Source organism: Phodopus roborovskii, unplaced genomic scaffold, assembly GCF_943737965.1.
Source record: "Phodopus roborovskii unplaced genomic scaffold, PHOROB, whole genome shotgun sequence".
Taxonomy (NCBI): Eukaryota; Metazoa; Chordata; class Mammalia; order Rodentia; family Cricetidae; genus Phodopus; species Phodopus roborovskii.
Window position 1 is genome coordinate 17,363,691 of NW_026125391.1, and position 27,904 is coordinate 17,391,594.

General features: G+C 41.0%; 1 protein-coding gene across 1 annotated transcript in view; it reads right to left on the reverse strand.

Moving 5' to 3' along the window:
- The window catches only part of Slc8a1 (solute carrier family 8 member A1), a 262,575-nt gene that overhangs the window by 18,760 nt on the left and 215,911 nt on the right, over positions 1 to 27,904 (reverse strand). Inside the window, exons 8-9 of the mRNA XM_051175160.1 lie at positions 26,396 to 26,495; positions 8,256 to 8,531 (exon numbers count right to left, since the gene is read on the reverse strand). Coding sequence (XP_051031117.1) covers positions 8,256 to 8,531; positions 26,396 to 26,495 — 376 coding nt within the window. The remainder of the gene's footprint in view (positions 1 to 8,255; positions 8,532 to 26,395; positions 26,496 to 27,904) is intronic.

A 27,904-nucleotide genomic window follows, 5' to 3' on the forward strand; every position in this document is an offset into this window, starting at 1 on the left:
GAAATGGGTTAATAATTAAGACAGAGCTAGCCGATAAGAAACAAGTACCTGGCCAACAGAATTATATCAAATACAGAGTCTCAGTGTGTTAATTGGGGCTGGCGTGGCGGCAGGACAAGACCAGGCAGCGGGCAGAAAAACCCATATCCTTACAACACTATTTCAAATATAAGAAGACATGCGCACACAAATCTGTGTGCATGCATACACTCATGGCATTTGATTTGTGCCAGTGTCCTGGCTTTACTGGCAGAGAGTATGGTAAGTCTCAGATAAGACAGAATAGAGTATTTTTTAACTCCCCTCTCTTATCCTGTGATTCTAATGAGGCTGAGTGACATTGGCTGGTGTGTGACTGGGGCCCTAATCCAAAGCCTCTGCAAGGTGTCAGGCTAGCCATGACACATGCTGAGTCATCTCTGCTCCCAGAACTGCCTCCTGATAGACATCACTGATATCTTCCTGGTCATGATCCAACTTTGTGTTCAATACCAGGCACTTTTGGAAGACTGGGAAAAATAAATTCAGGAGCTGCGGACAGAAAACTTGAAAGTTTTCTTGAAAAAAAAAAAAAATGTAATACAAACTCTTCATCCAAGCAGAAAGAATAAAAACTGCAAGGGATCTCCTAGGTTCTTACAAGTGTCTTGAGCTTTTTGTACTCTTTTATGGAGTGTTTTACTCTAGAGAAAAAGGCAGTTGTGGTGTTGGTGGTAGAACAGTTCTTATAAAATCTGGTATCCAGCCCTCTTTTGTTTCACTGTCTTTGTCAAATTTTGCTCTTGTAAGTTTCTTTCAACTTATAAGTTGCTGTAGGCGACTGAGCTGGCAAGTTCAGGGCACTTAGCCTCCAGATGGTTTCTCCCTGCTGCCGGCTTAAGATAGGGTCTCTAGAAAAGCCACCAAGCGACTAATGCTGCCCAGGGCAGCTTCTCTGGGCACTGTCCCTGGGTGACCCTACCTCCAGCCTAACTAAAGGTCTGGCAGTCCCATTTTAGCAATTCTGACCTTTCTTGGTAGTAAAGAAACTGGCTGTCTAAAGTTAAAGTATCAGGAGACTAAACATTCCTGCCCAGAGGCAGCCTCCTGGAGGAGCCGAAACCAAAGGCACTGGGGAATCTAAGCTGCAGAGAAGCTGTGTGGGATGATAGGAAATGTTTAACATCTAACTAGGTATGCATACACACTGCAGAGTGGCTCTCCTTGAGTACTGTGGGTGTCTAACTTGAGGTGCCAATGTTCCACAGCACACAATTGCAGGAAACCAAGGTACCAGCATCTATATCAGGGGAGATTGCCTGGCCTATAATTCATTAGTTATCCATGCTTTGATAGATGTAGGACTAAATACTCCTTTTTTTTTTAAAGATTTGTTTATTTATTTATTTTGTGCTCAGTGTTCTGCCTGCATGTCAGAAGAGGGCACGGAATCTCATTATAGATGGTTGTGAGCCACTTTGTGGTTGCTGGGAATTGAACTCAGTACCTCTGGAAGAGCAGCCAATGCTCTTAACCTCTGAACCTCTCCAGCCCCAAGATAACCAGCAGATTGAATGGGAAGAATAAAAGAGACAGAACATTTTTTCTTGGGTCTTCTTTGCCTGGTGCCAGGTACTTTAAAGACAGGCAATTCTCACAATGGTTCTGTGAGAGATATTTTTAGTTTTACTCCTAGTATATATCTTCATATATGTGTGTTTGTTGGGGGGTTCACATATGTACACACACATGCATGCGAATGCCCAAGGTTGACATCAGAATTATTCTTTAGTAGCTCTTCGTCTTATTCATTGAGTCAGGGTCCCTCATTGGACCCCAAGCTTACTTGCTAGTCTAGTCTAGCTGGGCAGTTTTCTTCAGGAGTCTTCTGTCTCCACATTCTGAATGCTAGAATTATAGATATCCTAATCCTCACCCTCAAGTTTCTAAGACAATCACTTTAATTGCTCAACCATGTCCTTATTCCAGAGAGATTATTATTATCATTACTATTATTTTATCTGAGTCAGGCCAATAAAGCAAGGCTTACAGCCTTTAAACAATGTGCTTCCACAATGCTTCATACACAATAGTAAGTGGAGGAGGGAGGGTTGTTTTGCACTCTGATCCACATGACTCAACAGCTCATGGTCTTTTATATCTTCTCTTTCTATCCTGACCATTAGACTGGGAGGAGGGTGTGCAGTCTTTCAGAACCTCAAGTCTGTGAACCATCAACCGGTCTGTGAGCTCTGCACCAGTTATATCGAGTCTTTCTGATTGCAATGCAAGAGGAAACCGAGCCAATATGACTCCCTGCTGTTCTCTGTGGAGCTCAGATGGCTGCAGATTTAGAATGGTTGGGTAGAATTTCCCACTGAGAAGTGCTTTGTTTGGGTAGAGGGTTGTCCTGTTCCCTTCTGATCCAATCTCCATGGTTAAGCATGGGGCAAACTGAATGCGTTTTGTGACAAATCCTTGAACAGATGCTCATTCTCAGTCTCCTGGAGGTTGACTTCCAAAGCTATAATAAATCCTTTACTTGCCTATTGTGAGAGCATCCTGAAACTCTCTGAGCTCCACCCACCCACACCTGGACAGTTGTATACTACGGGGCAGCTTGACCTAGCCTTGCAATGACCAAACCTCCTTGCCCACAAGCATTAGCCATATGTGTCTGTGCTGATGAGGAATGCCTTGGAATTTAATTTATCACTAGCTATTTCAGAGCTGAATAATGCTAAACGTTTACAGTGCACCAGGCTTTAATGTGTTGACTTTTAAAATAATGAGTATAGGATTATAAAGGCAAGTCTTTACTAGTTTCCAAAAGTGTTTGAAACATAAAGCCTACTATCTAATTTTTATTCCAGAGGGAATAACAGCCTGGGATCACATCAGAAGTTTGTACATAATCCCAGGGTGACATGTTTTAAAAGCGGAAAATGTCAAAATTGGGGCAAAGAAAAATGAATAATTCCAGGAAAATTTTAAGGTAATTGAGAAAGATGGCATGGCAGAATGGCCAAGAACTGTATTATAAATTCCATGCATCTGAACTTTAAGTGTAAACAAGTAACTTATTCTCTTCATTTGGTGACTCATGACTTTTTATGGAGTTGTCTTTAGAAAGAGCCACCACTGTCTGCATTCATAAACGTGGTACCTAATACATTTCCAGGGTGACATTGAGATTTGCATCTCCTTGAGATAGAAGTATGACTTCTACTACATGCAAGCTATTTTAAGGCTCACTGATAAATAAAGCAACACGATGTGGAAAATGTCAAAATATCTCCTGCTTAAATATAATATAGACTATGTTAGCTCTGAGAGCTACTAGAAGCCCAGAAATTAAAAACTGAGACATAAACCATTAAGGAATAATTATTTTTTTTTTGTAAAAATATCATGAAAATAGTGTTGTTTTTTTTTTTTTTTTTTTTTTTTTTTGTACAGGGTAAAAGAAAACAAACAAGCCTACTTTTAGGATCAGGAGCCAAGGGGCAAAATATGCAAACCAAGGTTGCAAGGGCGCAACACCATATCACTTAAAGTGTAATTAATAGGCAATGTGAATCTAACACACCTTGGAGCTTTATGGTCGCCTAAAAAGTTTCTTCTCTTGCTCAAAACTTTTTCCATTTATCATCACTTTTCTGTTGACTTCCAATCCTTTTGCCAATTGATCTTGGCATTGATTCTGAGGTCATTAATTCCTGCATCATATGTTAGTGTTCAGAACATATTATTTAATCACCCTCTAATCAATTCTATTTGAACTGACATGTAGTATTACTGCTCATTTTTCAGGTATGAGAACCAAGACACAGAGAGTCAAGAAGGCTCTCAGACCCACACTGTAAGTAACAGGACAGAGACCTGAATTGCATCCCCCCCGGGTGCCCCCCCCCCCCCCCCCCGTGCGCATTGGCACTATAAAAAGAGAACAGGGCAGACAGTCAATAGAACCAGCTTCATCCCAAAGTCTTTTGTGGTCTTTAAAAGTCTGAGGGTATACAGCTGGAGAAGTGGCTCAGTGGTTAAGAGTACTGCCTGTTCTTCCAACGGTTCTGAGTTCAATTCCCAGAAGCCACGTGGTGACTCACAACCATCTGTAAATAGATCTGGAGCCCTCTTCTGGCCTGCAGGTATACATGCAGGTAGAACACTACATACACAAAAAATAGATAAATCTAAAAGGAAAACAATTCGATTATATTAAAAAAAATTCATAGGGTGTTAAAATTAAATAATGATATAAGCTGCCCCCAAATAAGAGCATTTGTTTGTGAATTTTTTCTATATACAAACCAAAAAACAAAGTTCAAAAACATCCAGAATTATGTTTCCTTTCATGTCTTAGAACCTCCAGAGGGAAATAATCCCTACATGGCATATTTCAAAGCATAAAGAGATAGTCAGAACACTAAAAGAAACGGAAAATCTTACAGTGCCGGAGGCTAAAAGATAGCCTAGAATATCCATGTTTAAAATGTTCTGGTCTGTAGTGAGCAGCAGGCAAATGGAAGCTTGAGGGTACAGTGGGAAAGCTTCAGGTACAGACCAGCTGATACCATGGAGAAAGACCAAGGCCAGGCTTTGGGGGTGGGGAGCGAAACTATTTGTAACTGCTCAATCCCTAAGAGCTTTCCTTGTAACACCAGGAGAATGTTTCTGACTATCTGAATCCAATGAGAATAAGAGGCAAAGCCCATATCTAGAATCCAGGTTACAAAGCAGACCTTTTGGCCCCATAGACAAGAGTAAATTACAGTGAGCTAAAATAAATGTCCAATTAGAGGCGGCCTCTCATTTCCAACAGGCTGATTTCCAAGGGTATATCCTCACGTTTCCTCCTTGAATCTCAAGCTTCCTTTCCCACAGAAACAGTGAAATAGGATATAGTTTTTGACAGTATACCTAAAAATTTAAAAATGCTGGTCTGAGTTCTGTATCTTAGGAGCAAGAATCATGAAAGAAAAGAAGGAGCAACAAGGATTTGTCTTGTTGCTCAACACAGTTCCCAAGACACACAAAAATATGAAGGAGGAAAAACATTTCTCCTCTGAGAGCCTCTGTGCCTTTCAGCTTCCCTTTACCCTCCTTACAGCAATGGTCTTCTCAGATACGCCCTGTTCCTCAGGAACCAGCCACACTATGAAAATATCCTTTATTTGTTTTCCTCAATAATAAGAAATGCTCACCTGTCTCTAGAGTGTTTTAAGAAGAGTCTGACTGAGTCAATTAATGCTAAGGAGTAAATGACTGGTTTGCCCTTTCTTGTGTGTGTGTATGTGTGTGCGTGTGTGTGTGTGTGTGTGTGTGTGGTGTGCCACTGGAACACACACAATAAGGGCATGATAGAAGTAACTAGGTTTTATGATTTCATGAATGTTGCAGTTGGGAGAGTTAAATAATAACTATTGAAGAGCAAAACTAAGAGGCCAATGAGATAAGCCTTAGTAAGTAAATGTGTAGATGAAACCACCAAGACTGATGACCTAAGATTAATCTCTGGGATTCATATCATGAATGGAAAAAACAAACTCCCACAATTTGCACGTGTGCACTCACCCCCCCACACACACAGAGAGAGAGAGAGAGAGAGAGAAAGATAGAGAGATTAAATAAAAATATAATGAAAGAAAAGTATGTAAAGCTTCATGTAGTAACAAAACTGTACAGAAAAGGAACTGATAATACGAAACATTGTGTGGTCTGCTTGACAACAGAAGATACGAGTTTAAGGTAACACACGACTGTAGATGAATAGACAGTGACTCATGCAGCCAGTGAAACCCTGAGATACCAATGAATTCAGTGTGGAGAACAGAAGCAGAGTGTTAAGCCCTAAGAACAGTGGACAAATAGAATGGAGGGGAATGTCATGGAATGGCCAGATGATGTAAGTCTTCAGATGAGAGCGATGCCTCTGGGTTTGTCCTAAGTGAGAAGAAGGGCCACCTGGAGATCTTAAGGAGTACTTTGGTCTGATTTGCTTCTTCAAAAGATCCCCAGTGGAAACAGAGAGAGAGAGAAGTAGGAGGCTGCTCTGCTTAAAGAACAATTATGAGGCAGAAGGGGGGGGCAATTATGTGGACCCCTGAATTACATGTAGGATGGAAGGCATGCTGGAGTTGAAAGCGAAGGAAAAATAGAAATCAAGGCCTCCTGGGTGGACAACTGTATTGTTTTTCTGAAAAGGTCACGTCTGGAGAGAACAGGTTTGGATGAAGGACTGAAGTCACTGGGCTGCTGAAATTGGACATGGCAGTGAGGAGCCATAAATCACCCATCACATATTGTACTTGGATGCAGGAAAGGCAAATGCTATGTGACTCAGCTCAGCCAGTACTGATGTGCACCTAGTAAGCACTGGTTTATAGATGGCATGTCTGTCATGAAGGATATTCTTAGGGAATTGTGGGAAGAGAAGGGACAGGTCCAGGGAGCAAGCTGTGGCTCATGTCATCAATCCAAGGTTAGAAGAGACTCTCTGGAAACCTCTTCCTGCACCTAGCATGGTGACTTAGAAAAGGGGCCTTCCTCTACTGACAGGTGTAGCTTTGAAGCAGTAGGAAGACGGAGACCTTATGATTACCCCCTTCCTTCCCCAGTACTTTAATGAGCTCTTGGCACCTGCTGTTATGATGAGAGAAAACGTCATTCATTCTCAAAGCCAAAAACACCACCCCATATTTGAAACAATATTGTAAAAGACATTTTTAATGAGACATGTGGGCATTCAATCCTGCCCTGAGGCTGGAAGAATAGCGTGGGGATAAGTTTTCAGTTCCTATCTAGCCATTACAGTGTCTAAGCACCAGAGTCTCTGATAGAAAGAGAAAGCAACTCATTAGACAGCAGGCAGTAGTGTTTCTACTTCACAAGTATCAAGACATCACCTGGGTCTGATGGCCAGTGCTGACTAAGGGCAGGCTGATGTGATGAGCATTTTACTTTTTGTCTTAATTTTGTCCACTTGTAACAATTGTTGTGTGCCAGAAACAATAGCATCATTTCCCCCTTTCTTTTTAGATGTCTGGGACACAGTTAAACAGATGTTAGGATCAATATGATGAATAAGGCCATATTGTATAGTCCTTTGGCATCTTTAATTCATGTAGCTTTTGGAGGTAAAGGGATTCCATATGCACACACACACACAAGCACACACATGCATGCACACATATATACATGCATATATACATGTGTATATACACACCATATATACATGTATATATCTATGTGTACAGACATACACATATATACACATATTTCCTGTAATTGTCTTTTTTAGGGAGCATGATGTACAGTTAATATTGTACAGAGAAGGTTGCATCCCAGTTGGAAACATTTCTGGCTGAGCAGAAAAGCAATTACAGCAACTAATAGTTTTGTTTCATTCTTCTAATAAATCAATTGTTATGGCCCATTGTGATTTTTCTTTTTTGGTATGAGGTGTGGTTGATGTTTATCAAAGCCACAGGTAAGCCAGAGATTCTATGGTCCCCTCTCTCTTTTGGCTGGTAGCTGGTCTCAGAACTCTGAGTTAGTCTGTCATATGACTGAGCCCATGATAAAGGGGCAGTCTCAAGATCCATGTCTTATACCATTAGGATAGGGAATCTGAGAAGGGGCAAGTCCTAGCCTATGAAAATAGAGGACTGGAATTTCTCACAACCACAAAACTTAAAGCAACAACAACAAACCATTATCTAATTGCTACACCCATCGAGCAGAGCATTGCTCAAGTCCTATCAGGGCAGCTTCTTGCAGTACATGGAAATTAACAAAGGGAATCGAAGCTGGAAAATGTTCAGTGAGTGAGAGACATTGGAGCACTCAGCACTAAATGGGCGTATTGATTAATTCCCTCTGTCAAGGCTTAGGGATCTCTGTGGAAGAGCAGGTACAAAGATTATTAGAGCCAGAGGTGGTGGATGCTGCCAAGGAAACAGTGTCTTCCAGACAGAACAGTAATTACCAGTCCATATGTGAACACACAGAGACTGTGACAGCACGCACAAGACCCACATGGGTTCAAACCAGATAAAATCCCAGCATTGAGAAGGGACAGGTGACACCTCTAACCTAGAAGCTATTTGGAATTGATACCTGCTGGGAAAATCAGTTGTTCCCCCCCCCCCAAATGGAGTGTCATTTGGTATATCATTCATTCACACTCCAGGGCATGGCCAACACAGAATTAACTCAATGGTGTTTGTGTGCATGTTTTCTTTTTGTTTTGGCTAGTTCCATAGATCCTTTACCTGGCACCGAGGTTCCAAGAGCGACAAACACAACTGCAGTCACGGAATCTTTCAGGCCAATGGTGCAGCCAAAGTGGGAAGCCAGATCTCCAATGAAGGCTGTCAGGAGGCCAATCATAAGGATGGAGACGATGAAACAGGCCCAGCCATTCCAATATTCTGTAGGGGGGACGAAGGCAAACAGAACCTTCCAGAATACTGTGAGAAAGTGCATCACGTAATCAAAACAGGAGGGCAGCTTTTCCTCCCCACATTCATCATCATCATCATCTTCCCCTAGAAAAGAAAGCAAAACACATTTCATTAAGACCCAGCTGTCGGGGACTTCTTCCATTCCCTGCATTTCCTTTTAGATTGCTGTCATGTTTCTCTGAGGGACAGAAGGCCATCAGAGGTCAATTAAGCTTAAGGTTTTCTAAAAGTCTACCATCATGAGCCATTTATTGTTCATGGTGTTCAGGAACCATTTCCCTGTGGCTCAGTGGTCAGGGGCAAAAGCTCACACTCAATCAATACACCCTTCCTACATGCTGCTCACATTACCTCCCAGTGGGATTTGTCATCAGAATGATGAAAAGATTTCTTGCCAAGAGAGGGAAGCCCCTCTGGAAGTTTGGGCAAAGTTCTAATACGATTCTTCTCTTTAAGCTAAAAGTCTAATTGGAGAATAGTAGTTGTGGTATTCAGTCAAGGGCTCTCTAAGTACAGCAATGAGCCTTTATACTATTCTGGATTGACCTCCTTTAACTATTTCAAACTTTGTCTTAGCCTAGTAGTATTATCTGCATTTTTAAACCATCCTCACTTTCTCTGGCTTTATAGCTAAAAGTGTACCCCATATTCTTATCCCTTCATCCTTCTCCTCCACTCGGCCATTAAAATACCCCTCACCCCTCTTCAGAGCTTCCATGGCCCCAAATACATATAACTTGGGATGAATGGTTCTCAGTATGTTATCTGAGCAACAGCACTGGGGAATGCACTAGAAATGCAAATTCTCTATCTTATTGAATGTGACAAGAAATCTGGGCTTGAATAAACCCTCCTTGTGATTTGACTACATGTTCAATTTTGAAAGTTGCTGCTTTATCTAAAATTGGGCTTGTCTGATGTCCTCTCTTCTCCAGTTGACTATGAGCCCTTTATGCATTTTGTCTCTCTAGTATTTGGTATTATTTCCATCACATAGATAACTATTTTGTATTCCTTGCATTTGCTACCATTTCTACCACTTAGATGACTAAGTGCCTGTTAACTAAAGGAATGCATGTATGGATTTCTACTGATTTTACATCACTATGTAATTACATAATGTATGCATATTGATCACAAGTTCTCCTGTTAAACCACACTTGAACACACTAAGAAATGCAGGAGGCTTGCTACTTCAAAAGACCAAAACCTAAGATATGTTTCATTAATAGGTGATGTGAGATTAGTATAACTGTAATTTACATTAAGTAAAAAAAATAACCCCATTCATGTGTTTTCAAATTATGATAGCCAATGTCACTTTTCTCAAAGTGATAGAAAATACATGTCCATATGTTCTGTGACAATTCTTTAAAGAAAAATTCCCCTTAAACATTTTGTTTACCATCTCCAAAATCACTTGGAATTTATTTTACCTTGTTCTAACTAGTGTGGCTGGCAGTAGGTGGGGCTGGCAGCTCTCTAGCTGACCGTATGATACTAGAATGCCAGCACCAAGCAAATGCCCATGCTCTTTGTGACATAGTCCAGGGTGAAGCCATCTGGGGCAAAAAGAAGTGTGGGAAAACCCTTAAACACACTCCAGCTTAGGGCAGGGGATGGGTGTCACGAAACTTGTAAAGTGAGATGCCTGGGTTTGTTCCTGGCCCTACAGGAATACAGAGGAAGTGGTGGACTGCTCTTCCGTGAGTACATGGTTACAGTTATTACATAAGTTAGTTTGACTGTAGAAAATGCAGCCTTGTCTTTGAAGCCGTGGGAGGTAGCCGATAAGCTCCCATAGATGCACAGAATCACCTTTGGGGACTGCTTGGGTGAAGAATGAACTTAAGTCAAGTGAATTGAGAGAAAACTCTAGGTGAAAAAGCATGGCTGACCTCCCAGGTTCATGCTATAGGAGTGAGGATATGTTTTTAATAGCCCTGTCTGAAAGTACAAAATGCTGTTTGAATAAAAGCATCTTATTCGGTCTACATTATACTCCTCCTACCCCCCATCCCCTAGAATGGGATCTTTATTTAGAGATAGTGCCTTTGAATAGAAATGTGATATAATGCATTAGAAAGACATTGGGTCTGAGCATGCTGTCACATTCCTGTGGTTAAGCATTCGACAGGCAGAGGCAGGAGTTAAGAGTTTGAAGGCAGCTGGGCTACAGTGAGACCATATTGTCAATATATATATTTGTGCAAGTGAAAGAATTGCTTGGGAGAAACCAAACCTACTCACACCTTGGTGCACAGGGAATATGTTTCTTGTGTGTAAGCGCCAATTTATGGCAGTTTATTAAATGGCAGATTTGGTCAACCAACAGCAGCTCTTTGGAATCTTCCTGTGTCACCATTTAACTTGAGGTACATGTATCAACACATCACACTGTAGCTACAAAAATGCACAATTACTACATGTCACTCACTTAAATACAAAGTCATCAATCGCTGCTCCGCCGTTTAGAAAGCTTTCCTGCTTCCTTACTTATTCCCTGTCCTTTCATGCCTCACGCCCCCACCTTTCTTTCTCTAGATAAAACTGTAAAAGCTTCCCTTTTCATTGTTAATTTTAAGATGGGAGGGAGATGAGAACCATGCTAGTTTTTTTTGATTTGAGTCTGACTCCTGTCCTTCCCACTTTCTCTTTACAGACCTGTAAGCTTGTCCACCCGCAGGCTCTGCAAAAGCACTGCCATTTCCGGTTATATTTATTTTGCATCAGATTACTTTCTTAGCTTCCATATTTTAGGGCGCTTTATAATTTCTTAGCCTATAGGACAAGAATGTTGGGTAAACACTGAATTCATATGAACCATCCACAGAAGCAAAGAACATTCTGCCTCTGCAAAAGTATTTAATTTGGGAATGATTCAGTCTCAAAGTTTAAAGAGGAAGCAGAAAGCAAAGAATGAAACTTCTCAGAAGTGACACATATAAATCAGGGGGAGATATGATATTTATCTTCAAGGTGGAAATAATAATACCTTTTCCAGGAGGGCTGTGCGTGGGAATAATTAGACCATTCGTATCAGGTATCTGAGGATGCTTCAAGTTAATGACTATCGTGTTACATATCATTACAGCCTTCTACTTAGGCACACAACTATGTTTTCCCATCATTGTTTCATTATGTATCTAATACACTGTTTCCAAAGGTGGTATTCTATAAATTCAAAACAAAATAGTATAAAGCACATGGCATTATGTGCACTCCTTTAATTCTGAGGAAGCAGAGCCAGGTGGATCTCTGAGAGCTTGCGGCTTAGCTAGAGATATATAGCAAGACCCAGTCTCAAAAACCAAGACCAAAACATAAAGTGTGTGTGTGTGTGTGTGTGTGTGTGTGTGTGTGTGTGTGTGTGTGTGAGAGAGAGAGAGAGAGAGAGAGAGAGAGAGAGAGAGAGAGTACCCCATAGCCTTCCAGCACTATAGAGAATCTTACATGTTTTCATGCTTAAGTCCAAAATGGGAAGCACATATGTATCTTCCAGCATTTTAATAGAGTGGTGTGTGTTCATTCTTTTTCTCCCAGAATCTCACTGAACTTTATAAATTTTAATGATTAGCCAGCAAGTCATGTAACTATTAAAAATGACCACTAACTGCCTTGCTTGCTGCACAATTATCCTGTCTTAGGGAAGGACAAGATAGTATTAGCAGTGTCCATCACCAGCTAGGCTAGGTCTGTTTCTCGAAAAGAGCAATGGAACATTAGTCCTCCTCCTCCACACCTCAGGATCATCTTTTATGCCATAGTAGGGAGGACAGCAATCTGCTAGCTCTGTAGCCTGCCAGTCCAGGATTGCTTGGAGCTACATGCTTCCTTTACATCCCTCCTCTGCACTAGCATGCAGACAGACAAGTTGGTGGGTTTGCTTTTATAGGCTCCAAGTAAAATCCCTCTTATCTCAGAATCCTTCTTTTCAGCGTTTATAGATTCTACTAATGGAAAGATAAACAATCTGTGTTCCATTAATCCCTCCTGGAGCCCTAGGAATTGCTTCCCTGATACGTGTTGGCCTCCATAAATATAACCGTAAAAACAGCCAAATCATAAAAAGTACAGGTAGTGGAGACAGCTTCATTTCAACTATTGATGCAATAACAAGGTGTTGTTGCTTCCCTGGAGCACAGAACAAGGGTATCATCTGCTCAGAGAGTCGTGGCAGCTGAGCATGAGGCCTGCCACGAGCTAATACCTTATCTTCTACAGTAAACAGGTGTTTGTTGACATCCCTCCATAGACATGGGTCTCAAGGAGTGCATTGGGAACCAGAAAAAGAAGCCGCTGGGCCATAATGCACTTGAGTCAGAAATACTACAAACCAATTTGTGTTTCTTGTTGCTTGCTTTGGGAAGACACTTCTATTTCCCAAGTTTCAGATCCATGTCTGTCGAATGCGTTTGCTAACTGCAGTATCACAGTGTTGCTCTGAAGATTGGGAGAAGAAAGATCCCTGTCCTTTGTAGACGCATGAGCCCTTCACAGACATGTGATACAGCCCAGCATTGTTGCTTGCTGACAGAAAATCACTAAATCAATCCAGCCTCAGCAGTCTGATGTCAACAGATCTATGTACAGCTCAAGAGAACCATTGTCACCACCATTTCCTCAAGCTGACTTATTTTTAAAGAAAGGAGGGAGCAGGGAGAAGGGGCATGACTGGGTGTCTAACTAGAGATAGACACTGAGTTGAAAAAAAAATATTTTCCTATACTGACCTTATATCAGCTTTACAGTAACCTTCTAAGGTAGGCATTGTTATTCATGTCCTGTATGAAAGAATCTCAAGCTTAGGGAATTTAGTTTTTGGTTTTGTGATTTTTTTTGTTTTGTTTTTACAATAATCATTCAGAGGGTAAGTTGGGTAAATAGCTAAGTTGTGATTTGCTCTAACTGCCTGAGGGAACATATTCCTGCATGATGCCTTATTGAAGCAAGTAGGGTTAGCATCATTCTCATACTGATTCAACCTTTCCATTGTCCAACGCCAGGTAGAAACAATGTTTTGCCTTCTATGAATATGAAAATATTGGAACACACAATCAGTTACATTTGAATTCCGGCATTTTTAGGCATAATTTTTATTTACCTAGCCAGACATATGCTCTTCTTTACATCTTGGGGGGCCATGAGCACAGGGAAACAAGCAAGGGGGGGAGCAGCATAGTTGTGTCCATTTTGGAATCTCCTTTGGAAAATGTCAAGTTCATACTCCCATTACTAATGGAGAAAGGTCAGTTTTTAAGTTCAGAACATATTGACCTGCATCTAACTGCCCATTATAGAACCCAAGAAACTAAGTGAAGGGTCATCAGTGTATGTGTAAGGCATCTGGAAGGCACAGATTGCTGTTAGCCTCAGTTGGTGTCTGATCATTCCAGTCCTTCACAGGTTTCCCGTGAGCTCTCTGCTCCACTATGCCAGAAGCTTTTCCTCTACTGCAGTTTAACACACAGACTCAAGATAAGTGCTCCTATCCCATTCTATTTTGATTTCTCATTGTCTGCAAAGGTGTAGGCACAATCTTGAAATGGATAAGGCAAACACAGCCATTAAGTGAGTCAGTCAATTCACACTACCTCTTCTTTATGGAGGACCAACAACAATAGTGCAACATCAACATCAACATCAGCAATGGCAACAATAGCAAAGGCAAAAACAGCAACATCAACTAGGATCTGTAATTCAACACACCAATTTTTATTTCCTTGTTGTTGTGTACCTTTGTATGCAACTGTGTGTTTAATACATAAAGCTTGAGTTAAGTTCAGCAGCATTTTACTGTCTTCCTTTCCCCTCTTATGTACGTGTAAATCATTCTTTATTAAGAATAATCACCATTCTCTGCTCTTAATGGTTTCTATGTGTCACAAGTCCAGTGACCATCCCCTGGCAAAATCAAGTCCTAGAGAATCACCTCTTGTTCTAGGTTTGGACAGCAATCAGCATTCTCCATAGCTTGCTCAGTGAGAACACTGCTATATCATCTCGGAGGGAAAGGACACATCGTTAAAGCTTCCTTCTAAGGAAACTTAGACATTTTCTTGCCAGAGAGATCTTGTAATCCAGGCCAATCTGGTTTGGCCCCTTGGGAACTTGTCACCCCTCTCCACTCACTTCTGCTTTCTTTGCCCACTGTTCCTCTGAAGGGGCAGACAGGATTTTTTTTGTCTCTCTCTTTCTCTCCTTTCTCTCTCTTACCCCCTTCCTTTCCTAATAAAACTTCTCATGTCTGGCATGTTTGCCCCCTGTCACGATCACCCTCGCCAAATATAACAACAGATCTTAAAACTCAGTTTATATATATTCAGTTATGGGAGCTGCTCAAGCATTGGAAAAACTGTAGCCATTTGCTTCTGTCATTTGAAACGAGTAGGCATTAGGTAAAAACTGAACTTAAAGCTGGCCCAATTCAAGCAGCTGTTTAATAAGAATGTCTCTATAACCACTCTTCTAACACTGCCACCCATAAAAAGGAAATCTTAGTTTTCTTACTGCTTGAGCCCCGTGAAGCCAAAGGCCTGCAGGAGACTCAGGTGTTACAGCATTGTGGTCTTTTCTTCACTAGCTAAAGGGATCAGAATTGGGATGGTGACACTCGTCCTGGAACCTGTGGCTACTGGACACTGGCATAAACAATAATATCCAGGTCACTGCTGGGATACAACTCTCTCCAGTTCGTATCTGCACTGGATTCCAATATTATTGTTCATCAAGTCTGAGTTGACAATTGCTATAGCATTTATGCCTTGGACTGCTGGCCTGATCTTGGGTGGAGAAGAGGCTACATAGGCCCTCCTGATAAATTTCACCAATTACTTCCATGCCACAGACAGCTGTGGGGCATTCTTCTCTCCAGGACCAGTGTTTATTGTTAGGGAGCCAAGGGCCAGGTGACATGTGACAATATTAGGAAGGGACTCCAAAAGTAACCCACTTTCAGTGTGTGAATCTCAACCTTGTTTGAGACAAATGAGACTCTGGGAGAGGCTTTCCATGAAGATCAACCTTAGGCTTTTTCAGCTCTTGTTAAGATGGCTAACACAGTTAAAGAAATATTTCATGTGACACAAACATTTCTCAGCACTGTGGCCACTGTCAAAATGAAAATCCAATCCACTAAGGCATTCCATCTCTCTGAAAGTTGGATCATTGACAAAATGAAACTGTTAGGAGGGGAAACATTGACTGAGTGATTCTTGGAGTCCCCTCCTCTACTCCCCCTACATAATTACAGCTTGACATTTTTCTGTCATGCATGTTTTTGCCTCTAACTCCCCTCCCCACTATAAGAGCAAGAATCTTGAAACTCAGTGTTCTTCAATCATCTATGAATTGCAGGTTCCAGCAATGGAAACACATTTCCTGAAGGCTTGAGGAATCTAAGAAACAAACCTTCACCAAGGAGAACCTACACAGAGCAAAGCCACACACTTCCTGCTACTGTTGATGATTTGGTTACAGTGGTAATAGATGGGTACACCAGGTTCTAAGACTTACTTGAGGGTTCCGTTAGCCCTTTGTAAACAGCAGCAGTTATGTCTAAATTAGCCTCCTGGGGTGAGAGAGGCTGAGATTGGAGCAGTTGCAAGGTATTGATGTTGTGGTACATCCCAGGAAAATGTTAAAGTTTACATAAAGGGTAGCTAAGTACCCAAGTCTCCCCTCATGCATGAGGGATACCCAGAGCCACTCAGGATGTGGTTTCAGTGAGGCTGTGGGTGCTGGCCCCCTCCCTGAACACTTACTTTTATGCATATGGATAAATGCACACATCTCATCCCCTTAACATTCCCAGGAGCCTAATAAGGTCATATTAATTAAAAAACAAATCAAGACTCTAAAGATGCCAGTGGCTTGCTTACAAGCTCTAAAATTCTGCTTCCTCACAGCTGTGTCTAACTAGGTCTACTGTGTCCACTGGGGAAAATAATCTCTGTCCTTTGTGCGGCAAACATTCATTCAGGTACAGTGTAATCTCATTGGTTTTGTCTTGGGGGAAGGTATAATTGAGAAAATATACCTTCTGTGTGATTTATGAAATGCTGAATGAGTCTCTGGGATAATGGCTGGCTCCACCTTATTCTTAAGAATTCAGCTTTGCTATGGTGCTCAGGTTAGTGGTTTATGCTAACTTTTCTGGGGACCAGGATTCTCTTTTATTTTGGTTCAAACACTCCTTTCCTTCGGTGGTGACAACAACCTTCCTAAGACAATTTTCCTGATCTCAGGGCAACATGCAGGTACTATTTTGATCTTGGAGTTACATGAGTCTATTGATGACAAAGTGGTGGCTCCAGTGAGAACCCAAGATTCTAATCATGCTCTTGGTTTACACAATACAAAGTGATTGCAATTGCTCAGGGCATCCTTCATCTGTGTGCTCCTTCTCTGTTGTGATTTTCAATGAGATCTCCATAAATAGGGCCCACCATTGAAAGCAAGTCTCTGCCCATCATTTACATGGGTACCCCACAGTGTCCCATTGTACCCTAGTTTCCTCCTTTGGATAAATGGGCAATAGGGACAACTAGATATATTTTTTTTATGATGAGATTTTTAAAAATGTAAGTGTGTGTGTGTGTGTGTGTGTGTGTGTGTGTGTGTGAGAGAGAGAGAGAGAGAGAGAGAGAGAGAGAGAGAGAGAGAGAGAGAGAGAGAGAATCTGGCATCTGGCTAGTTGAGAAACCCCTAAGATGAGGTGCTCTGTGAGCTCAGAGAAATAACCATGTAAAGAAGAAAGGCATTGCACTCAGAGGCAAAGCATGAGTCTGTGCACAGACTGAGAAGTGGCTTATAGGTGTGGAAATCTGGGAGGCATACACCAGAGAACATGGAAAGTGGATGGGTTGCTTCAGAATCAGAACCCCCAGCTCAGGGTAAGAATCCAACACCCGTGTCCCTGTGTTGTTTAGTGTGTTCAATGGTACTGCACAGGGCTGCTGCGTAGCTGTGGGAACAGGAAACAGCTATTTGTTAAAGAAAGGTCTTTTGCTCATCCCATACTGCTAACACTTTGGCCCAGGAAAGTTCCAGTCTTCGCTCTGCCTAGTCTTGGGGTATCATATGACTGGGAAACCCTACAGATAGAATGTCTGTCTGATTGAGAAATGCACCATCCCATAGTTCCAACAGGAAGGTGAGAAAACTACTGAATGGGGGTAGCAAGAGCCTCAAGTTCCAAAGCTGCCTCTGTGCTGCCTTGGAGGAGACTGTCTTTCTCTTTCTCTCTGGGTACAATCTTTATCAAATAGCAGAAAACTGGAATAGATTATTAATAAGCTGCTGTCCAGTCCTTTGCCATGATTTGGACCTAAGATGTTCTAGTAGGAAAAAAGACACAACCCTCAGTCAGAATGTGCAAACAAGGACAAGGAAGGAAATATGTACCAGGTGGGGACTGTGTCAAAGTTGATTTAAGCAAGTGGCTTTTTGTTGTAAGATCATGGATGACAAGGTCCTCATCAATTTGGCGTGCTGTAAACAGCAAGGATTTAGTGCTATAGGTTGCTGTGGTATGGGTCATTGCTGCCTATAGCGTGTGTGTGTGGGGGGGATGGGTCTGTGCACATGCAGGGTGTGTGTTTATTTTGTTTTCCAGTTATTCAGATGATACTGAAATGTCCTCCCCCATGGAAACACTATACAAAGGCTCTCACCCAGAGATGGAAAGTGCCCTTGCATCTGGAGCACTGATGGATAAGCAACAGCTAAGTCTGTCTTCATATCACAGTAGCCAGTGCTAACAGAAGAGCTCCTGGATCCAATGGGGCACTGTTGGCAGAGCTGAGCTGCTGCCTCTCCAGACAAAAGCTGCATTAGAGACATGACTCCAGGCTTAAGAAGGAAGGGGAGTGCTGACTCATTCTGGAACCCTCCAAGTACAGTGTTTTCCTCAAGATTTTTTAATAGGCAATTTAAGAGAAAAACAAGCCAATATTCTTTTCTGGAAAAAAAATAAGCTAACACCTATCCAGGGGCCAGAAAATAATTGTTCTGCTTCCAGTCTTTTGCACTTGCTCCCCATTATGGTTGGCCTGCCTGCCTTGTTCCAGAGTGATGAGGGAAAGCTACTGGATGCGTCATTTTTTGCCTGCTATTGATGACCATTTTAAATTGATGGATATCATAGGGATTCTATACTAGTATGACCCAAATTGTCTCCCAGAAAGAGTCTGGAGAATTTGCTGTCCTCAGTATTTTCTTACGCATTCCTTCTATCATAACTATCAACTAAATGACAAAAACATTTCACCAACACAGTGATAGAGAGTATCATTTTAAATATGAACTATTTGCATATTTAACTTGTACACACACTTATTTTGTAAGAATGTACTATGTACCTCTATCTGCCATGTGTATATGGATTTTATAAAATTATTAGATTACAGGTATCTCAAAGCATTCTTGAAGTATATCATGTGTGTAAGAATCCATATATATGTATATATATATACATATATATGTACATATATAAAACACGTCAAGTAATATTTATGTGCATATATATAGATGCATATAGTATACATCATATCTAAACATATGCATATTGTATTTTAATACATCACTTAATACATATATTAAATATATGCACATATATACTTAATCTTCTAGATCAGACACCATAAATTGCTTAGTAGAAATGGTGCATCTGATGTCTGTGGTGACCTTTGATCAAATGTAACTACGTAATTTGTTTAACATATACTCTAAGGCAGATATTTCATCTCCATTAAACTTAGACCTTGACTTTCAAATAACAGAGCTATGCAAGTTGATTGCCTAGATGAAGGACCCTTTGCGGATTTCATTAGCATTTCTGTCTCCTTCCTTCATTGTTTCTGTGTTGTCTCAAAGACCTCATAAGGCTATGCTCTATCCCTTCCATTCATAGGTCAGGGGGGCTAAAGGACTGACCTAGAGCAGCATAGTGAGCTTGCATAGCTCTTTGATGATTTTAATTCAAGTGATCAAAGAAGCTAAGAGTTTCAAGCATAAAATTTAAAAGTGATTTAAATGCAGTTTCTCTCATAAAGAATATGTTCCAGTTATGTGCCAAGAGAAGAGATCAGAGCTAAGTCAGAGCTAAGGTGGATAGCAGCAATGCTATCTATTCTTCATGTCAAGGAATTGCTATTCTATCAGCACAAGGCTGGTTAAGCCTGTGGGAGATTCTAGGCATGGAGAATTTGTCTAGAGAATGTCATATGTCACAAGGAAAGTCCAACAGCTTATAGAAGAGGCTGGTCAGTGACTCTTGTCTGAGTTTAAACAATCAATCTTGCATCTAAGATCAGACGTAATGCAGCTCCCCAAAGTCATAGAGTCACTTTGGAAGACTCCTGGCTTTTCGGGATGGGATTAAACCCAGAGTCTCTGGAATTCCAGGAATCAATCTAGCTTTTTAAATAATTGATTTATTTTTATTTTATCTGCATTGGTGTTTTGTGTGCATATATGTCTGTGTGAGGGTGTCAGGTCCCTTGGAACTGGAGTTACAGACAGTTGCGAGGTACGTTGTGGAACTGAACCCATGTCCTCTGGAAGAACAGTCAGTGCTCTTAATTACTGGAGTCAACTCTCCAGCCTCATCTAGCTTGTTTTTGAAGCTTGACTTTTCTTTCTAGTCATTCTGTATATGTGGTTTAGGCTTGCATGTTCTTTTCCAAAATGCCAACTTCACAAATCAAAAGATTTATCTGTTGCTAAATCTCCTTTTCCTGTATCACTTTGGTACCAGTTATGACATGACTAAAGGAGTCATATGGCCAAGCTTGACGATTGCTGGGTATAGACTGGCAAAGACTGGCTTCTTTTCCCACTGTGTGACACCAAATAGCTAGGTCACCATCTGAGCCTATCGGTGTAGTGGTCAAAGTGCAGATATGATGAGCAGAGGCAATGTGTATAGAACCTCAGACTTGTAGGTGACAGTCAAGTAAATGAGAACATTATTTAAGCAGAGTAAGGCACCCTTTAATTTGCTGGCCCTCGCTAGACTTTTATTCAAGAAAAAAACAGTTGTACCAACCCTATCTCATGAAACTGGTTTCTTTGATTGTAGATAAAGAGTATTTAAGAACTTATGGTATTTAAGATTTTGGACAAAGGATATTTAAGAATCTTCACAGTGTATGAGAAATACTTAAAAATGATGTGTCCCCTTTTCTAGTTGTCATATTGTTCCACTGAGGCTGTATCAAATGTGAACAAGCAGGATTTGAAGGTGACCTGGCATCTGCATCAGCATACGATGTAATGGGAATGTCCTCATGGTGCTATTCGATGACAGGGGCTTCTGGGAAGAGCTCTGGTTAGACCAGACTGCCTGGAAATCCCCTGAAACTTGTTTGAGGTTCCACTTTTATTATTTAGGACTTTTGGAGTGGGCCAGTCTTTAGGCTGACAATTATTTAAGTCAATTACTGTCTGGGGGCACTGCTGAGTTGGCAGTTTTGCAAATTAAGTGGTTTGTTTTCATTGAGAACCCTCGCAATCCACCCAGCATCCATAGGTAAAGTACTGGAAACAGGAGCATCCCCTACCCTGTGCCAGTCTCCAGGTGCATTTGGCTATCTCCTGAAGTGATCCATCCACTGTGACCTGTATTCAGGGTGGGCAAAGCAGCTACTTGAGCTAAATGGGGCTTATATTGAATGCTTTCTTTTATATGGTAAAGTTTTTACTGGGTCAATTAGGGAATGAACAGCAGATGCCTTTGTATCTTTACCATCTCAGCTTCCTCTAAGGCTAACCCAGGACCATCCCCTCATTCTTTCCCTACTGGGAGGAGAGAGGTGGAGTGTATGCTGCTACTGTTCTGAATACATAAGATGAGCAAGCCAGGTGGGTGGGCAGGGTGTGTTCTTCCATTGCCCTAAATCAGGTAGGATACAAAACAAAATGTTACCATGGAATAACTGTAGGAATGGGGTGGGCACTGAATAAGTTCCCAGGTTACAGTATGGGGTGGTACCTCAGTGCTAGCCTCATCTTGCTCTTTAATTCCTCTGCTGATGAATGATGAGACTTAAAATCAGCAAAAGTTACATACTTGGTAAAGGATATGCCCAGAGATTAAACCAAGACAGCGAAGACTTTCTTTTTGGTCATTTTGAGATACTCTCTCTCTCTCTCTCTCTCTCTCTCTCTCTCTGTCTTTTTCTTCATTGTGAAATGCTCGTAGGTACTATGTAAGATACACAAAAATAGTGTTAAAAAGGATTTCAGAAAACTCATTACTTTTGGATTTTTAAAGTTAGTGAAATAATAGGTTGCACTTCTTAGAAAAAAAAGTCATGGATTATCAGGCATAGAAGCCCATGGGTGTGAACTAGATTGTAAAGAGACAAGTATTGTGGAAAACACTTTGTATTACAAGCTATGGTTTAATCCCCAGACAGAGCAACATGTACCACTGTATGCAGGTATTATGCATACCTGTGTCTGTGTATGCCTTCATATCCACATGCCTGTGTATGGCTGCATCTCTGTGTGTCTGTATATGCCTGCATCTCTGTGTGTCTGTGTATACTGTGCCTGTCTGTGTATGGATTCATATGTTCATGTGTATTGGTGTGTAGGATTTGTTTATTTATGTGTGTTTGAGGGTATGTACTTATTGTCTGTACATCTGCACCTATACACATGTTCTATATGTTTCTTTGTGTATATTTTTGTGTCTATGCACTCAGGCCTCAGGCACTGCCAGTGAGTTCATGCTTTACAATAGAGATCCTCCTTAGCTGACCTATACTTAAGCACTGCCCCTTGCCAGTGTGCTTCTTGAGTGAATCACAACATTTTTCTGATCTCAGTATTCTTGAATATAAAATGTCATGCTCAGTACTCCCATGAAACCAAAAGTACAACTAATAAGTTTTCAGCCATCTTCATATTAGCATTATATGTAATAATATATGTAAAAAATTTCTGTATTTTATTTTAGAAATAAAATTAATATATATTTCAATATATATTAGTTACTTCCCAGATAACCAGTTTTGGTGCCCACATTTAGAGCTGAAAGTATGCATTGTCCTAACTAACACTGTGAGTTCATGAGTTAGGCATACTTTTCTCCTCTTAACACAAGAGGGAATGAAGATGGGTGTGCATGTGCACACATGAAACAATATGCTGTCTTTCTGCAAGGTTGGCCTCTCTGTGACTTCCCACACCCTTCCTTAGCCAAAGGCTGAAGTGATGAATGACATGGATGCTGTGGAAATGACAGGAGCATCCTAATGGTCCATACCCAGGTTATATTTGCCCTGTATGCTGATAGTACCACTTCCACCATATTTAATTGATACTTGATTCTTAATGGCAACCTAAGAGTGCTGCTCTTGGCAGGGAAGCATAAGGAAGAAAGAAGAATCAGTGAGTAGGGGAACCTCAAATTGGATAGGTGGCAAGTTCTAGCTTCATTGAGAAGTGCATGTGTGGACACACCCTAAAAGGATCTGGTGGGACTTGGCTTGCCTTGAAAGGCTTTGCTAGCCTTTTAACTGATGCACAAGACTGCTTCTGGTCTACTACCAGGAAGCAACAGAAGGAGAATTGCTGGAACATGACTGTCTAATCCCTTTCTAATCTCCGGAGTCTCTTGAGGACTTTGGCTCTTCAAATACTCAACTGTCAGAACTTGGTAAGCAGACACATAATGCCAGAGCAAGCCCAGGTACTGAGCTATGCAGTTCAGGTGAAGAGGGAAACAAAATTATCAGCAAGTTGCTTTGAAAGGAGTTCTGATATAGTTAATAAAAAAAAAGAAAGAAAGAAAAAGAAAAAGAAAGAAAAAAAAAGAAGAAAAACAAGAAGGAAGCCAAATCCCATTTACAGAATTATCACTTTTGTTTAGCAAGACACATAGATTCAATTTTGTACAGAAAATTGCGAGGGAAAACAGGCTCTCAGCAGAGCCCTTCAAAGACAATTTAATATTTTTAATAAGGAAAATCTTTCTGATCCTCAACTATTTGGCCATGAAATCTTAAAAATCCAATGAAAGTCTGCCTTCAATAAAAGCTGCTTTACAAATTTTATTGTCTGAGAATATTAACATTCCCTAGGCAATTAAATTCACTTATAATTACAAACATTGCACTTTGAAAACTGTCTTTCATGTAATTTAATGTAATTTAGTGCCTATAAACTATGTGTTTAGTTTTTCAGCTCTTTTTTATCTCAAAATTGTAAATAAGGTCAATTAACCCAGGAAAAAAGTAAGTTTCTAAACATTGTCTGTTTCTAAGCAGTCATTTAGAAATACACATGCACACATAGGAATAGTACACACATACACATATAAATCTCCCATTAGAGTTGGGAGATTTCACACATCATTGATTACCTATTTTTCAAAAGATTTGGAGGTGGTGAATCATTACACATGTGCAATATTCTTGGAAGGATGCAAAGCTTCAGTCTACAGAGTGAGTTCAAGGCTAGGGTGGACAAGTTATTAAGATATTGCCTCAAATTTAAAAAATTAAGGCTAGAGATATAACTTAGTGAGTGGTAGAGAGCTTGCCTAGATAAGCAAAACCCTGTGTGCAATCTTCAGAAAACAAAAACATAAAAACCATTGGAGTTAAGACTCATGGAATGATGACAGCATGGTATCAGGAGAAGTGAGAAGGCTAGCCTGTCTATGCAAACAGGGTGGTAGCAATTTTCTTTACACTGAAAATTCTTTATCTCTTAAGGATGCTCACTAGAATATGGAGTCCTTTTCAGCAGATCACAGCTCAAGATAAGGGCTGAGGAGATGGGTCAAGTGTAAAGTGCTGAGTGACTGAGTGTGAGGATTGGGAGTTCCATGCTCAGTACTCACATACAGAGCTGGAAATGGTGGTGTGTAGAGCTCTTCAGGGATCCCTGAGGCACCTTGAGCAAGCCTGAGCTGTTGACTGGAACATTCTGCAGACTTAGCTGAAACATCTTGCCCCAGAGTTGTCATTAGTACTCGTCCTGATTTGCTTAACACACATCTGCTGGGGAGGAACTAAGCCTGAGAACTTGCACTCTTGATCCTGAATTGTTTTCCCACTGTGCTGTGAGTCAGTATATAAACCTGCTCCTTCCCCTCAATAAACCGCATTCCTGTTGTGAATGATCTGCAGTGCTGTCCTGTCTCTTATTTAAATCTCTAGGCCTTCATCTCCCCTGATTAATGGAACAGATTGTAGTGTGGGAGCTACAGTTGTGTGTGCTTGTGATACCAGCACCAGGGGGACAGAGACAGAAGTGTCCCAGGGGTTTGCTAGTCTAGCTGAATTAGTGAACTCCATGGAGGTCCAGTGAGAGACTTTGCTTCAAAAAAATAAGGTGGAGGGTGATTAAGAAAGACATTAGACATGGACCTTTGACCTTCAAATATTCACATACATGTGCATACATCTACACACACACACACACACACACACACACACACACACCCTTCTAGAGCTGAGCTGTTTCTCTGGAACTGTGTCCATCTACACAGAAAAGACAACTGAAAAGTGCTACATGGGAAAGTGCTGAATTCAGATTCCAGCTCTTTTAATGAAGGGAGTACCAACATCTTTATACTTGCTTTGCTGCATACCTGAGCATCAGCTGCATGACATTGGCATTATCCATAGCATAATCTCCCTTTACTATTTAACACTGCACCGTGTCATTAACTTAGAGCAGTCTTAATGTATTTGGCACACTTCCTAAAAGTTACTAAAATGAGTAAGAACATTAACCACTCTGTTTCTAGGAAAGCAAACCTGTCCTTAAATGTTCTAGTGATGGAATCATGTTCATCACCTGCACATTCCCTGTCTCCCTCCATAGCCTCAGTGTCCTCTATCCAAAGCTTGTGATCAGATACACATGAACTATATCTTCCTTGTTCTCTTCTCTACCAGAAAAGTAAACTCCTACACTAGAATTTAAGTATGAATAGAGTTGTCTATTTCATTTGCAAGAGCAATGATGGACACAGTCATACCATGAGCAGATAACCAGCACGGAGCTATCAAGTGCTTGCTTATACATACACAACAGAAGGAAACCCGGAATCTATTGGAAATGCTCCAACATACTGTTATGTTGTCTTTCATGTTGCAGTACAGCCAGCACTAATAATAAACAGCTACATTGTTTTGAAACCATTCTCTGTTCCCATAGCATTTGGGAGATCCGTCCAAGTCTTCTGTTACAGATGGGAAAGAGGAGGCTGTGACAGAAGCCACAGCTTAATGGCTAGTGATGATGCTGTTGCCATATTTTATGGCTTGGGAATCACTCAATGCTTAGAAATCCCTAGCTCTGTTGAGTGGCTGCAGGGAGATAAGTCTATGGGTACTTGGTAGAGAGAACTAATGTAAGTGGAGACAAAGAGCAGAAAAAAAGAAGGTAAAAAAAAAATGAAAGACAGTGTTCCTTCAGTGAACATCAGTGACTTCCTCTGTCCCTATATACAGCGAGAGTGGACAAGGCTTGACAGCAAAGGAAGTGCTGCACACTTTATTTCTAGCCCTCATACCCATTTTGTGGGCTAGTCTTAAAGAAAACCCTGCACTTTGCCATGCAAATGGTTACAATGTTCAATGCCATGGAAGGGATTATAAAACGATGCAAACAGTGGTGAAAATATTTTCATGTCTTTCTTTTCTTCCCCTGGATTTGCTCCTTTTTGGCCTTCGCTTGGCCAATGTGTGCTGCTTTCAGGGATCCAGACAAAAACCCCAAAGTTGGTTAAATAGCAAATTATGACACATATGGGTTTAAATTCAGCCTGTCTTCTCTCTAAGAGAATGATAAATGGATACAGGCAACAGATAGGCTCCTTTCTCTTAATTTTACCACATGTGGTGCTTTGCCAGTGGCAGAACCAGGAAAACTCAGCCAAGACTGGCCATTTGACCTCCTCACAGGGTACATAAGGCACTCACCAGCGCTGACAGTGATGGCTTCGATGAACTGTTCTCTCCAGCTGTTTGTTCCCACCACAAGGGCCAGGTTTGTCTTCTTAATGAGTTTGTCCACAGTGCTCTAGAAAGGGGCAAAGGGATAAGACAATAATTTCTGGGGCTGTGAAGAACTCAGTAAACCTAAAACCTTGCTTGGAAGCCTCAGAATTCTATAAAGGGGTAGCAGATGTCAAGCTCAGAAGAAAGGTATCCACATCAAACAATATTAAGATTGTGCTCCTTAAAATCATTCTGAAATGGAAACATCTTCACAGAGAAGTCTAGCCTCCTTCAAAGCTAAAGGCCAATCAGGAATGGCTACATTGTTTCTAACAGCAACTACATTGTTTCCAACAGCAGCTGTTTGAAAGGCCACCCATAGCCCTCAAACTGATCCCCTGAAGTTGATTCCCTTTGGCTTGTCTGTTACATGATGTCTGTAAGTGAATTGATATTGTTCAATATTTAGTCCTGTGAACATCTGAAAGGGACAGATCTGAAACAGAAGCCATATTGCTATATTTTTATCAGTAAAATATGTTTCAAGCAGGTTGCTTTCTGTATGATAATCAACAAATAGACAATTTGGTGGTGGGGATGTGGGGTGAAGACACTCAATTTTTCAGCTTGCTAATATTCAGGCAATTCTATTCTCTCTCTACTGCATTAGACAAAGAAAAGTCAACACTGTGGCTTAGGGCACACTGCTCATGACCTTGCATCACATTAATAGCAGGGAGGTGCATGCCCCTTCTTTTACTTTAGAACATATTAGGCAATTAGTTTTGTGCAATGAGTACCCTGCAACTTTCTAATTTTGCTTAATAAAACAACAGGACTTGCCAAGCGGTCACAAGAAGACTAAGTAAGCCATACAGTCAAAGCGCTACCACAAATCATGGCAACTACAGGGAGAAGGGACATTTCCAGGGCACCGAGGCTGCTCCTCCCAGAGAAACTACTGCATCAACTAGTCTACCACACACCCACACTTACTGTCAGAGCATCTTCCAATTTCCACTAATTGCAAAGAGGCAGAAAACACATATTATTTGCCTTTGGTAACGACTTGTACATGGTCAATGCAGGATACTACACTATGTTTTGAGAGAGCTAACTGTCTTGGCCGAGTAGGAGTTGAGAAAATACTATCTGAGGGTTTGTATGAGAGGCTAAAGGCAATTTATAATATCAAGCATATTAGTTTAAAACAAGTCATTGGAATTGACTTGAGACATTGAGAAAAAGACAGACATGAAAGGATCCATGTCTAACTAGCTCACTCTGTATTGGCAACATTAAATCTTGGTCAGCCATTATGTCCTTGGGTAGGGGGTGGTGACCACTCAGCTTCTTCCCTGGTATCCAGAACTGCTAGGGCTCCTGATAATAGTTCTAGCAGTCACTGCTGTTGGACACGATAAACTGAAAGACACAACAGGCCTCTGTCTTTTCTCTCTCAACTCAGCCACATCTCACCCAGTACTCTAT